The 13614-nt window shown below is 54.7% G+C and overlaps 3 protein-coding genes across 4 annotated transcripts in view; all 3 read right to left on the bottom strand.

Annotated features, from left to right (window-relative positions):
• The window catches only part of LOC138374230 (NACHT, LRR and PYD domains-containing protein 7-like), a 672516-nt gene that overhangs the window by 299405 nt on the left and 359497 nt on the right, over nt 1-13614 (bottom strand).
• On the bottom strand, nt 159-3584 carry LENG1 (leukocyte receptor cluster member 1). The gene is made up of 4 exons (XM_069458042.1): nt 3407-3584; nt 2171-2341; nt 1160-1425; nt 159-394 (listed from the first exon to the last, which is right to left on the bottom strand). The coding sequence occupies exons 1-4, from the start codon at nt 3536-3538 to the stop codon at nt 175-177; spliced, it is 789 nt and encodes a 262-aa protein (XP_069314143.1). The 5' UTR covers nt 3539-3584; the 3' UTR covers nt 159-174.
• TMC4 (transmembrane channel like 4) lies at nt 4022-13372 on the bottom strand. 2 transcript variants are annotated; one of them, XM_069458018.1, is made up of 15 exons: nt 13291-13372; nt 12556-12784; nt 11083-11228; nt 10637-10869; nt 10387-10508; nt 7818-7965; nt 7091-7258; nt 6736-6899; nt 6335-6461; nt 5942-6039; nt 5389-5572; nt 4953-5083; nt 4700-4855; nt 4299-4377; nt 4022-4201 (listed from the first exon to the last, which is right to left on the bottom strand). In XM_069458018.1, the coding sequence occupies exons 1-15, from the start codon at nt 13361-13363 to the stop codon at nt 4133-4135; spliced, it is 2127 nt and encodes a 708-aa protein (XP_069314119.1). In that variant the 5' UTR covers nt 13364-13372; the 3' UTR covers nt 4022-4132. The 2 variants fall into 2 exon arrangements, with proteins under 2 accessions (XP_069314119.1, XP_069314117.1); XM_069458016.1 differs by having other exon boundaries at nt 12556-12766.

The following is a 13614-nucleotide window of genomic DNA, read 5'->3' as shown; positions in this document are numbered from 1 at the left end:
TTTCTCTTCCTCTCAGCCCCACCCGGGGGGCCTGGGGGCGAGGGCTGCCCCCTCCTCCCCTCCCCAGTGAGGGACATTTTTTGGTAAACCTATTTTCATTTTGGAAAATATTTATGAATAAATAGTTTTATATGACGGCTGGCAGCAGCGGCCTCTCCTGTACCCACTCAGGAGTCAGTGAGCAAGGTGGGGGTCCTGTCGTCGGGGGCGCCGGGCCAGCTGGGGGTTGAACTGGGAGTTGTACCGCCGCAGGCGGTCATCTGTCTCTTCCATCTCCGGCTGACCCTCTCGTGGTGCCCGGCCTTGGACCCGGGCCAGCAAGGCTTCTGCCCGGGCCCTCTCAGCTGCTTCCCTCTGGAGACGTTCAGCTCGAAGCTGGTCCAGGGTTGGGGTTCTGTGGGGAGTGGAGTAAGGTCAAAAGGCTGGTGGCTCCTAGGAGGCCCCTCCCCTAACGTCTTCCATAGTGGGAGCTGCCACCTGGAACCCCCTGCCTGCATGTACCGTGTTCCCAGCCTGAGCTCTTGAGCCCTGGGGAAGGAAGCCATCTGGTGCTGGGATGCCGTGGGCAAGCATCTGGGCCTTCCCTCCTGTGGGCTGTGTCTGCCCCAGTCTTTACAATCAGGTGCCCTTTGAGATCAAGAAAGCTTACTGAGCAACACCCTGGCCCTCTCTGTGCCTCAGTTTCTCCTCTAGAAAAAAGGAGACTGTCATCAGTGCACCCCCTCTACACTCAGGAACATAGCATCCTAGGGACATAAACCTTTTACTGTCTAACCCTGGTGGTTTTTAAACTCTTTGGTCTCAGGACCCCTTTGTAGTCTTAAAATTGAGGACCCCAAAGAGCTTTTGTTTAAATAGATTATATCTGTTAACATAGCAAATGAGAAAAGAAAACTGAGGAGCTTGGACACAAGCATCTATGCCATTAGCCTTGAGAACAGTGATGTCTTCTCATGTCAAATAGCCTCTGGAACCTGCACTGCACACTTAGGAACGAGCGTGGAAAAAGGCAAACGATGTTATGAAAATAGGCTTAACTCTGTAGACACCCTTTGCTACCCTCCCAGCCCCTGGCTGAGTCCCTGCCTGTCCCGACCAGAGCTGCTATGGTGCCCTGGAGGTCTGGGCTGTGGTCTGTTCTGGGGCTGGGTCTTCTTACTGCCTGGGCCGTTGTTTCTCAGACCCCTCCTTCTTTTCCTTTCTGCTGTGAATGCCTTCATCACCACTGTGCCGCCTCTTCTTCCCCAGATGTTTCTGCATCTCCCGCAGAGGGTCCAGGCGGCTCTTGATCTTCTCATCTGGGCTTGGGCCAAGTGAGGGGCCTCCTCTTTCTGGGGGGAGCTGGTACCAAGGGGGCTGAGTCTGGGCCTCTGCTGCACTCTGGCCCAGGTACGTCAGGATGCCCAGAGCTTTCTCTTGCTTTTCCTGAGGGGGCCAGAAAGTACAAGAGACAGTACATAGTCATTTTAGTGTATCAACTGTGTCTCCCTTCAGAATCCCTGGATGTGATAACAGGGAAACCCAGGGTGCTCTGACCTGAGAGTCTCTGGTCCTGGGGAGGTAGAACCAGTCATTCAACAAACTGCCATCAAAGGCCTGTCATGAAGCAACTATGCCAGGTGCTGGGGGAGTAGCAGACCCAGGGCAGGCTGCGTTCCTGCTCTGCGGGGACAATTGCAGGTGCAGTAACAGAAAGCACAGGAAAGGAGGTGAACTACTTCAGAGTTCAAAAGCAGATACTTTTGGGGAGATACTTGAAGAAAATCCTGAAGGAAGCAAGCCAAGCAGAGGAGTAATTGTGGGGGTTGGGTAGTACAGAGTTTGATGGGAAATCCCAGAGCGAGTGAATGACAGGGATCTGATTTACATTTTATAAAGCTCCTTAACACTTCTAAAATCCCTGTAGGGTTTTGACATTAGGTTGGAGACCCCTCCAGTTTGAAGACCTGAAAGGTCTACCTAAGCAGTCCCATAGGTGGGGGCCTCCAGCTTCCACTTCCAAGCCCTGTGGGTACCCAGGTGGCAGTAACCAACACTTGAATGCTCCGCTTTGGTACTGTTCCAAATTCTCTATGTCCCTATACTCCTTAGTCTTACCTCGATAACGAAAGTGCCCCCATCCCCAGCTCTATTCATGACTCCTCTGATGAAGTGGATGACACCAACTTACTTTCTCCTGTCGCTTTTCTTCCTCGTACTCTTTATTGCCTCTGGTCACCCCTTTCCCTTCCTCCAGCAGCTCCCGAAACAGGTCCACGGGGCCAGAACTTGGGGCTCCTGCTTCGAGCTCAGGCAGCGAGTTCTGATGTCTGGCTTTCTTCCGCAGGAATTCCGTGCGGGCCTGAGGGGAAAGGAAATTATAGTCAGGACATAACAGAACCTAGAGGTGATTCAAGGAACTGTGAGTCTGGTGCCGACCACAGACAATGGCAGCCCATGGTGCTGGGGGCTGTAAGAAAGGGAGCATGGGGCACTGTGGGAGCCCAGAAATGTCACCTGTCCTAGCCTGGGATGAGAATGGGCACATGAAGCAAACACCTGGGTTTTGTAAACTGCCTTTCAAATAGTAAACCATGGGTCATCAAGGCTGGTTGGGAGGAGATCCCTGGCATAAACCAGAGGGGATCCCAACCTCCAGTGACAACTAGGACAGCTATAAAGGCAGTTAAACCACGCATTGGACCAAGCATCTGGATTCCAGGCATGGCTCCCAAGTCACTACCCCAAGTCAATTAGCAATTTCTACTGATAAACGTGAATTTTAAAAGCCTAGACTACCTCTCAGCTACTGTTGAAGATCGGATTAGTTAAGGGACTGAGATTTTAACCAGATTAAGGTGCTAGGCAGAAATTCTCTGGTCTTTGTGTGTTTCTGGGGGTCAGTGCAGGGAAAGAGCTCGCCCGATGGTGTGGAACCTGGCTTGTCCCACTGACTTCTTCCCCGTGCCTTCCTCACTTCCCTGTGCAATGGAGATGACAGCGCCCCTCCGAGAACGAATGGTCCTTATGAGGGATTTCGCAAGTCAGGCGCTCTGCACGGAGTGAGCATATAGTAGGTGCTCAATAAATAGATTTTACAAGCAAACTAAAAAGTGATCATTTCCTTGAAATGAACCGTCCAAAGGGTCATTTATTAATTTACGAATATTAAGCTTCCTCTCTGTGCCGACGAGCACTGCTCTGGTCACTTGAAATACATCACTGGGGGAAATCAGGACAAGGGTGAGATCAAGGGAACTTTCCTGAAGATGGGCACAGGGCTAACAAACGTTCCCCAAATTAGGGTCAGCGCCCAGTACCAACCACCACACGGGGCGCACTGTGCCTGAGCACTCCACTTCCGGTTTCTGCCCGGCGCCTGCGCGTTTGGCCTCGGGAGCTTTGCCTGGCCGGCCACGCAGCTTACCTCTTGCTGAGCGAGCAGCACCCTCCGCTCACGCTCTTTCTCCTCCTCCCGGGCCTGGGCCTCATCACGCCGCACGCGGGCGATATTGTCCTTGTTCCGGACATGCCAGCTCTTCTTGGGCAAAATATTCATGGCTCCGTAGCTGTCCACGGACTGGCACACCCGCTTCCTAGCACTTCCGATTGGCGAGAGGATGCTCCCTCCGCTTTTTCCCTGCCTCGGCCACAGATTGGTTCCCGACCAATGGCACGCCCCCTGCGTCTATAGCGATAGGCGATTGGCTGAGATGCCATCCATCACAGCGAATTCCGGACGCTCTGCGCGTGGTATCGCCTAGCGACCGCCTCTTATCAGAGTTCTGAGGCAATCACAAGTGGTCCCTCCCCTGATGCTACTAGATGCGGCTGCCGATTGAGTGGCACGCCCGTCAAGTCTTCTCACGAAAGAGCGCACCAGCTCCGCACGGACGCGTATGCGGATACGTTTGACTGGCTCGTGCCCTGCTGAAGCCCTGCCCCCGCCTTCAGGACGCAGATTTCAAAGAGCGATCAGCGACCTCGGCTGTATTTATTGATACAAGAAAGAGGTTCATTAGAGTCAGGGACTGGGCGGCGAGGGGCCTTCTCCAATTCTAGTTTACAGATGAAGTAACCGAGGTTTACAAAGGGTCTGGAGGCAGGTCTGGGGTCTGAAAGTGGAACGTGATCCTGAGCCAGGCTGGGGAGGTCAAAGAGCCCCGTTGGTCGAGCTCAACGCCACAGCACGCTGTGCCAGGAAAACTTTATTCTGTGCCTCCTGAGGTAAAGAGAGGTGGAGGTAAGAAAGACCTTCTCTCCCCCATGTCCCTTTCTACGTCCCCCAGGACCCTTTTCAGGGACCCGGCCTGGCTCACCCTCTCTATCTGACGTTTGAGCTCGGAGATGAGGCGTCCATAGGAGTTAGCCAGAGCCACAGTGTACGCCATCAGGATGCTAGAGGAGGAGGAATGGAAGCAACTCTGAAATGCTCTTCAATTATCTTCGACCTATGGCTCCTTAGAAACCAGGGATGTGGACCCCTAAAACCCTTCCTTCTTCAGACTCAAGTTCAGTACCCCAGCTCACTCCTCTCTCCTTCAGATTCAGGAGTCCTAATTCCCGCCCTCTTCCTCCTTTGGACCTAGCAGTCCAGAGCCCCAGCCGCCCTCCTCTCTCAGACCCAAGGAGTTCAGGCCCCCTCCTCACTCGGACACAGGTGGCGGGGCCCCCAGGTCACATACATTCAAACTCACACCTGAAGTTTGGGCTACCTCACCTGGAGAACAGCAGAAGAGGCACAGCAAAAGCCTGGGTTCCCAGGAAGAAGAGAAAGTTCTGGGTGGTCTGAGGGAGGCTGGAAATAGACTCTGGGATTTGGGCCCAGATGGATGGCTGTCCTCGGAATGGACCACACGGCTTAGAAGGCGGGATCCTGAAGTCAGAGACAGGCTGAACTCAAGAAGGGCCAGGAATCTTAACACTGAATGAGGGCAGAGGGAGGGAGAGAGGCAAGAGCCTCTCGCACTTACAGGAAGATGCTATAAAGCACGGGAACCGCAGAGACGGCCAGACCCAAAAGAAGGACCAAGGGGAAAACGAAATTCACTGTGGAGGCCCGGACGGTGCGGGAGGCCGGGGAGCAGCTGGAGAAGAGGGTGAGCTGGTGGGGGAAGGCAAGGAAAAAGGGGATGTGAGACAAAAGAATCCGAGCCTCTCCTTTTTCCCGATCTGAGAGTCTGGGTCCCCTCCTCATTCAGGACCCAGGAGACTTCTAAGTCCCCCATCCCTCAGATCTAAAAGTTGAGATAACCTAGACCGCTCCTCCCAGATCCAGAAGTCTGTCCTCCAGTCCCTCCTTTCTTAGGACCTAGCAGTCTGGGCCCCCAGCATCCTCCTTCCCCAGGATCTAGGAGTCCAGTCCCCAATACCTCCTGCTTCAGACCAAGGGTCCCCACTATCCCTCACCTTCTTCAGGTAGAAAAGCAGCAGGAACTTGGCTGTGTTAAGCAGGGGCAGTAAAGGGCAGAACAAACTGCCCACCCAGACCACCGTCTGTGAGTAGATGAGCCCCAGCACCTCGCTGGGTACCTGGAACTCCTGGGACCCCGCCAGACGACCCAGCGCCCCAGGGCAGAGGCCACAGATAAGCCTGAAGGGTGGGGCCGGGCCAAGTCAGGGGCGAGTTGGCGCGGAGTTTTCCCCGCCTCCGCTGCCCTGCCCGCCAATCGGAAGGGAGACTGAGACGGGGCGGGACTTTCAAGATTCCACGTGGAGGTGGAGGGGGTGTGTCCAGAGGGCGGGATCTGAAGACTAGTGGGATCCCGGCGGTAGGGGCGGGGTCATAGGGAAGTAACTGCCTAAAATGGGTTGGGGGCGGGGCCACGGACTTAGGGGAAGGAAAGGGAGCAGTCATAGGCGGCAAGAGCAAAAAGGGGCGGGGCAAAAGGAAGAGAATGACTGGAAGGGGTGGGGCCTGTTCCAGTAGGGGCGGGAGCACAGTGAGGGACGGGGCACTCACTTTCGAGGAAACTGGATAAGTAACATGAATGCCAAGCTAGTCAGCAGATCAAAAAGCAGAAGCTTGTACATCTCCTGGCCAACCCGAGTCTCCCAGCACTGAAGAAGGAAGAAAAAGGTCAGAAAGACCTCAGGACCCAGGCACCTGAAGGTTCAAGCGTCGGAGTCTCCAAATGGCAAGCCTATGGAATTCCATCAATACTTTTTCTGGGGGCCCTTCTTTTTTCAAGCATTCATACCTCTAGGAGAGTATTCCAGCACCCCTATCTCCTCCTTCCTCCTAAACCAGGAGTCTGGACCCACACAGCCACATCTTTCCATCAGAGACACAAGATTTGGAGCCCCATATCATCCCACCTAAGAACTTGGGAGTCCCATCCACCTCCCAACTCACCGGAATCTCGTTGTAATTGTAGCCACAAGTTTTGCACTCTTCAGCCTCAGCGTCGCCCCCACAAGTGATCTGATTCCAGAGAGAGAAGAGCAGGACCACCAGGGAGGCGAGGCGGAGAAACACAGTCCTGGCAAGGGCAAGGCGGAGGAAGAGAATCAGCACTGAACCCAGTACCCACCACTTGTCAGTTCCCTCCTCAGTGGAGCGCACTCACGATTCTGCACATTTCACAGACGAAGAAACTGAGGCTCAGTGACAGAGTCAGGATTTGAATCCAAATCTTCCTAGATCCCATTACCGCGGGATTTCCATGTCTTATTTACCAGAACCAACGTTCCTAGGCCGCCTCCCCCCTCCACACCCCGCATCATCCCCAGCCCACCACCCCATGAGGCTGGAACCTGAGCAGGATAAAAATGATCTGGCGGCTCCGAGTGTAGCCCTCCAGTGGGGCAATGAGGGCGAACACGGGCGGCAGCACGAAGTTGACCCCGGAGATGAAGATGGACGGAAGGTAATTCACCACCAGTTCTAACAGTGGTGTCTGCTGGACAAGGGTCGTCCCCTGGGAGGGAGGATGAACCAAGAGGCTCTGGAATCCTGGAGGCAGGAGCCCCAAGTCCGGGGTCAAATATACCCCCCACACACACTTCCTCTCTAGCATCCCAGGAATCCTAGACTTCCATCCCCTCCCTCCCCCCTTGGAAATGTAGTTTCCAAGACCCCCAGACCCTCCTCTCCCAAGACCCTCCGCACCTGCAGCTCCACGGTGTACCCCGTAGCCCAGTAGATGCCATAGAAGGCTGCCCCCAGGAGCGCGACCACCAGCAGGTTGAGCAGCAGCCGCACCAACCAAACCCTGACGTGCTGGCCCAGGGTCCGCATGGCAGCCTGGCGCCGCACTGCTGCTTCCTCCAGCTCCACCTGAAGCCGGGAGAGATGTCCACTGGGGCTCCATTCCCCGAGGCCCGGGCCCCTCCAGAGCTCTTCCTCAACTTAAACTGACGTAGCACTCGTTCCACCCTCTGCGGGGCCCTGGGAGAGACCCGGGACCCCTTACGGTCCCGCCCACGGTCACAAGCCCCCTCCTCGGCCAATCCCAGCACGCCAGGCCCCGTGGCTCCGCCCAGCATTCCAAGACCCGCGCCTTGACCCAGCTCTACTTCACTAATGGCCTGGAGTTCCAGCTCGGCTACACCAAGTCCCGCTCCTATATGGCCACGCCCATCGCTTAACTTTGAACCAAGGTGCCTTAGACCCCGCCCCTTTCTTGCTGCTTACTTTTTCCTGCATCCTTGGACCCCAGGCATCCCTATTATGGCTTCCTCTCAACACTCTCATTCCCCAACACCCGCCTCCCTTAGAAGGAAGCCCCGCCCAGCGTCTGTCCCGAATCCCCGTCTCTGTGCTAGGCCTGGTGTGATATCCCAGCCTGGTCCAGTCTGGCCCCTGTCCAGTTGTAGACCGCGCCCTGCAAACGAACCTGCAACTCATACAGGAGGATGCGCTGGCGCAGTCGCACGTGGACGTCCCCGCAGAGGCCAAAGTCCCAGGCTGAGAACACCCGGTGGCTGTAGCTGGTCAGAGTCCCCAACTCCGCCAACAGTGTCTGCTTCAGCCCGGACACTGAGCTGAGAGAGGGGAGACTCGGTGTATGGAAGGACAGCCATGAGCGGGGAGGCGGGGGACACCCCTCTTACGGACAAACAAGGAAAATGAGCCCTAAGGCCTTTGGCGTTTGGTGAGCTGCCACCTGATGGAGGAGTCAAAGAGGCGGGGACGCACAGTCATTGGAGGCAAAGGCCAGGAGAGATTCACAGATAGACGTGGGGAGCGGATGTCTCAAACAGAAACCTAGGAGATAGGGACAGAGCTCCAGAGAGAAGGGGGCAGGAACCCAGAGTGACAGGGACAGAGGCCCTGGGGAGACACAGAGACCCCAAAAGGAGATTCAGAGAAAAAGAGACAAAGGCTCAGTGAGAAAGGAGAAAATAATTCCAGAATGGAGGGGCGGGCGTCAAAGACTCAGAGTGAAGGACAAATATCCAGAGAAGGTGGTCGACGGAGAAAGACCCAGAGAGAGGAAGACAGAGACCCAGGAAGGGGACAGAGACCCAGAGAAGGGCCAGTAAGGAGACTCAAAAGGGGGGAGCAAAAACCTCTTTTGAGTTTTGTATCCCAGGGAGGGGATACGGGACCAGAGAAAGGGGCAGAAACAGAAAGAACTGGACAAAGAGACCATGTCCACCCTCACCGCCCTGGCCCTAAGTCCCCGTCATCGCTCAAGACAATAACTACAGAAGACTCCCGACTCCCGTGTCTCCTCACTTCCGCCTGTGCCCTCTTAGAATCCATTCCCTGTTCTTCAGCCAGTGGGGCCGCCTTGTGATGCAGATAAGACGGTATGCCCCTGTTTAAAGCCTATTCTACAGCTTCTCCCTGCTCTTAAAGTCCAGGCTTCTTGCTGGCATAACCAGCCAGGGCCTGCCTGCTCTGGTCCCTCCCTACTTCTTGAAGTTCACATCCTGCCCCTTCTACTCATACTGGCCTTTTATTTCTCAGAACACCCCAAACCTCTTTTCCACCGCAGGGCCTTTGCACTTGCAGTTCGCTCTGCCTGGAATACTGGTGTCCTGGCTGTTCACCTGCCTGGCTCCTTCTCATCTTTCTGGTCTCCATCTATAGGTCCCCTACTCAGAGGGGCCTTCACTGACTACTCCATCTAATGAAGGTCCCCACTCATTATTCCCTATCACAGGGTTGGCAAACTATAGGACATGGTGCTAATCCAGCCCAACACCTGCATTTGTAAGCTGTGTGAGAGAGAGAGAGCAGTAGTGTTCTAATTCTTGATATGAGCTTGAATGTGCCAAGCTCTACCCTTTTATTTGTACACTTCTTCTGGATGTGTGTGACACTTTTTAAAATGAAAACTAAATCCAAAATTGACCACTTGTTCCCTGCTTGATTCTATCACCCAGTCCAAGCCACCATAGTCTCTCACCTGAATTACTGCAATAACCTCCTAACTATTCTACCTGCTCATCCCTTCAACTCCCTCCCTCCCGCTCCTTCTTTCCCTCCTTCTCTTCTTCTCTGTCTCTTCTTCCCCCCTTCTCTCTTCCTCAAACCCATAGACGGATCCTTTTATAACCTAAATCAGGTCAGGATGATCTTTTGCTCAAGAACCTGCAATGACTCCCATCTAAGAAGCCAAAATCTTTACATTGGCTGACAAGGTCCTACATGATATGGCCCCATTTTCCATTTCCTACCACTCTCTCCAGGTCCTTCCCCCCTCCACTCCATCCCCACAAGCTTTCTGGTGCTCCCTCAAACACACCAGGCTTGCTCCTGCTTTGCTCTGGCTGTACCCTCTGCCTCCTCCAAAGGGTACCCCAGTACGCTGGGGAATGCTCTTTTCCCAGGTATTTGCTTGGCTGAACTTCTCACCTTCCCAATGTCTTTGCTTAAATATCATGTTCTCAGCGAGCTCCCTGGACCACCTGTTAATACAGCAGCCTGCCCCAGGCATCTCTGTCAACCTCCCTTACCCAAAGCTCTTAAGCCCCAAGCAGCTTCGAATGAGCTATGGAATATTGCTTGTAAGCACCACCAAGACAAGACTCTGTTTTGTTTTTGTTTGTCTGTTTTTCCCATCTGTTTTGCCCACTGCCTTATCCCAACTGCTTAGAACAATGCCCGGCACACAGTAGGTGCTCAATAAATGTCACATAAATGAAAGAATCAGCCCTATTTGTTTCCTATATAGCACTGCTCCCCATCAAAAAGAAAATAGGCAATGAACGTGCATGCGTGCTTGCTTGTTTAATATCTTACGTTTCCCACTAGACTCTAAGCTACGGGAGTGAGAAAAACTTCCCATCTTGTAGCCCTGGCCTTTAGCAAGTATTTTAAAAGTCGATTTCAACTCAAACGGAGGAAAGGGCCATAGAGCAAGACTCAAGATTCTCAGGGAAGGGGCTTCTACTACCACCACTCTCTCCACCCCCACCCCATCCAGGGGGTCAGGGATGTGGGGTGTCACTGACCGACGCAGGATGAGCAGGAGGGAGATGAGACCACTGGCAAAGACTGAGCACAGGTAGGTGACTGCCAGGCGTGGGCGGGACGGGTAGAAGCCACAGAAGAGAGGGGACCATTCTAAGTAACCCTGAGGAAGGAAAGGCGGAGCAGGGGTCACCGTGGGCCTGGGGAGGAGGCGGGGTTCAGGTGCAGGTCACTAAGGGCAGCAGGGCGCAAAGTTGGGGTGGGGGATCTCCCGGGGAACCAGAGACCTACTTCTCCCGAGAGCAAGTTGAAGAGCTGGGTGGGGAAGGTGACCAGGCCCTGTTGGTAGGGGTTATAGGAGCCACAGGGCGAGGAGGTTTCAGAGCCAGGAGGGCCTGGGGGCGCTCCTTCCAACCAGGTGGGCAGCAGCATCATGCAGGCCGTAAGCACAGAAGCCAGCACGTTGAGAAGGAGCAGGAAGCGCAGCAGGGAGAAGTAGGACTCGGTGCCGGCGCCAAACTGGCCTGCAGGGGGCAGGAGAGAGAGAGAGAGAGAGAGAGAGAGAGAGAGAGAGAGAGAGGCCTCGGCTCCTTCATGAGTGCAGCCCCCAGCCCCACCCACCCCGGCCCGGGGGACTCCAGACCCCAGCCCCTCCTCCTTCAGCCCAGGGATCCAGGTCCCCCGCCCCTCCTCCCTCAGACCCCACCCCCAGGACACCGGCCCCAACCCCACCGCACCCCCGATCTTCTTCAGGGTCCATCCCCAGGGCTGCAGGGTGAGCAAGCCTTCCCTCGTCTTCTCCTTGGATCTCTGAAGCAGTTGGGCCCATTGGGCTGCTCTAGATCCGGAGCGGTAGGCCACTTGGTCCCTGGCGTGGCGCTGCCTGTGGGGGAGAAACAGAGTCAGAGACAGAAAATGAAGGGCTTAGTAGCCCCAAGCTGGGAACCACCTAAATGGAGAAACAACCCAACAGTAGAAAGAGAAATAAACTGGTCTATTCATAACACAGAATACTCTGTAGCAATAAAAAAGAAATAAACCTAATGCTACGCAGAAGGACACAAAAGAATAAAGATTGCATGATTCTGTTTACACAAATTCCACAACAAGCACAGTGAGACGTTGCTCTTGAGGGATGCACATACAGGTGGCAAGGCTATTAGAAAAGCTAGGAAGCAATTTCACATTCAGCAAAGGGGCTACCTTTGGGGGAGAGAGGGGGCCTAGGAGGGGCAGGTGGGGTGTGGCCTTGTTGTGTCCCTTGCCCTGGCTGGAGTTTACCTGGGCTCTCACTCTATAAATATCCTTGGTATCTGTGGGGAATTGGTTCCAGGACTCCCCGCGGATACTAAAATCCGTGGATGCCCAAATCCCTTATATAAAATTGCCAGAGTATTTGCATATAACCTATACACATGGTTGTATGCAATGTAAATGACATGCAAATAGTTATGCTGTATTGTTTTAAAATTTGTATTATTTTTTATGTTGTATTGTTATTTAAAATTTTTTTTCCCTAATATTTTCTACCCACATTTGGTTGAATCAGCAGATGCGGAACCCGTGGATACGGAGGGCAGATTGTACTCTTTTTTTGATCTGTACATAGTATTTCATGCACTTATCTATAGGCAAATATTCTGACAAAGTAAAAAAGAGGAAAAAAAGGAAGAAGAAATTGAGGGAAGGAGGGAGAAAGGAAGCCCCGGCCAGATTCAGGGGCTGCCGGAGCCGCCACCCAGGGCCCCACTCTCAGAAGGGCCTGGCGCTGGGTTTGAGGCTCTGCTGTTGCCAGCTTCAAATGCATAATCGGTTCTGAACGACGGCACCCGTACTTTCATTTTTCACTGGGCCCACAAAGTACGTGGAGGGGGAGAGGAAAGAAAGAAGTAAAAAAGAGAGGTTTGAAGAGGAGGAGGCCGAGATAAAGGCATAAAGCAGAAAGGAAAAAAATAACAACAGATTTCAAACACACTTAGGAACAGTGAGAGGCAGAGACAGGCTTGGAGGGAGAGGACAGAGAGTCCCAGAGCCACAGAAAGACAGGACTCACTCGGAGTGAAAGATTTAGGGACAGCGACAGAGGAAAACAGAAACTAAGAGAGGCAGCTCTGAGAGAGGACAGAGGGAGAAGCAGACGGAGTGCAAGGCCTGGGAGAGAAGGTCCACGGCTCAGGGTAGCGAGGGCCAGAGGGAGGCTGGGTCCTCACCTGTGTGCCCGTCTGGCCTGCATGGGCCAGGGCAGTTCCCGGGAAGAGTGAGGTTCCTGCAGCTCCTTTTGGGCGGCTTCTGTGAAGGCCTGCATGCTCCTTCCTCCATCCTCCTCCTCGTCCAGCACCCCCCAAGGCAGCACCCCAGGGCCTCGGTACCGAAGGGTAGCTGCACTGGGGAGCTCATTGAGAACGGAGGACAGCGATCGGCCTGGCGGGAAGGCAGAGGGCTGGGAACCCCCAGGAATCCAGCCCCCAGCCCCTCCTCCCTCAAAACAGGAGTCTCAGCCCCCTGCCCCTCTTCTATCAGACCCAGGAGTTAAGAATTCCCAGCCTCTACTTCCCCTGCACCCAGGAATCCAGATCCCTAGACCCCCTCCCCAAGGACCCAAGAGGGGACCCTCGAGGCCCCTCCTACACCAGGGCGGAAGAGTCCAGGGTTCAACTTCCTTTGCTCTCTTCTTGAGGAGTTTGGGAACCCAGCCCCTCCCATTCCTGAGACACCCAGGTCCTAGCCCCCAGCCCTCCCCTCCTCTAAGACTAGAGCCTGGTTCTCCACGCTCCTCCTCAGACCCGGACTCCCAGCTCCTAGTTCCCCTCTCCCACAAACTCGGCAAACAAAACCCTGCCCCTTTCAGCCCTCAGACCCGGACGTCCAGGCCTCCCCTCTCCTCCCCAGGGCTTCCACGCAGGATGAAGGTTGGATGGGTCTGAACTGCCCCTGGTTCCCCCCACCTCCTCTGGCCTCCCGGGGGGCTGGCCACCCCCCAGAGGAGTCCCAGGCTTCCCAGGTCCGGTTTTCTTCCATGGCCCCAGGCGCGGCTTTGTCTCCAATGGCTGCCTGGGTAGGGCCTGTCCCCAGGTAAGGGAGGGGCCTGGGGCAGGCAGGTCTGTACCTGGCCACGAGGTGGCCTGGAGAGACTAAGGTACAGGTCCCATAAATTGTCAGGGCGGTTGCCGCAAAAGGTCTCCTGGGAACTGGAGTCCAGGTGGTGTCCTGAGCCAGGGTGGCTCCTGGGCTGGGGCAGGAGTACACCCCACTGGGACTCGGTGGCCTGA

The sequence above is a fragment of the Eulemur rufifrons genome, chromosome 24 (genome assembly GCF_041146395.1).
Source record: "Eulemur rufifrons isolate Redbay chromosome 24, OSU_ERuf_1, whole genome shotgun sequence".
NCBI classification, from domain to species: Eukaryota; Metazoa; Chordata; class Mammalia; order Primates; family Lemuridae; genus Eulemur; species Eulemur rufifrons.
This window is presented reverse-complemented; position numbering and strand designations above follow the sequence as displayed.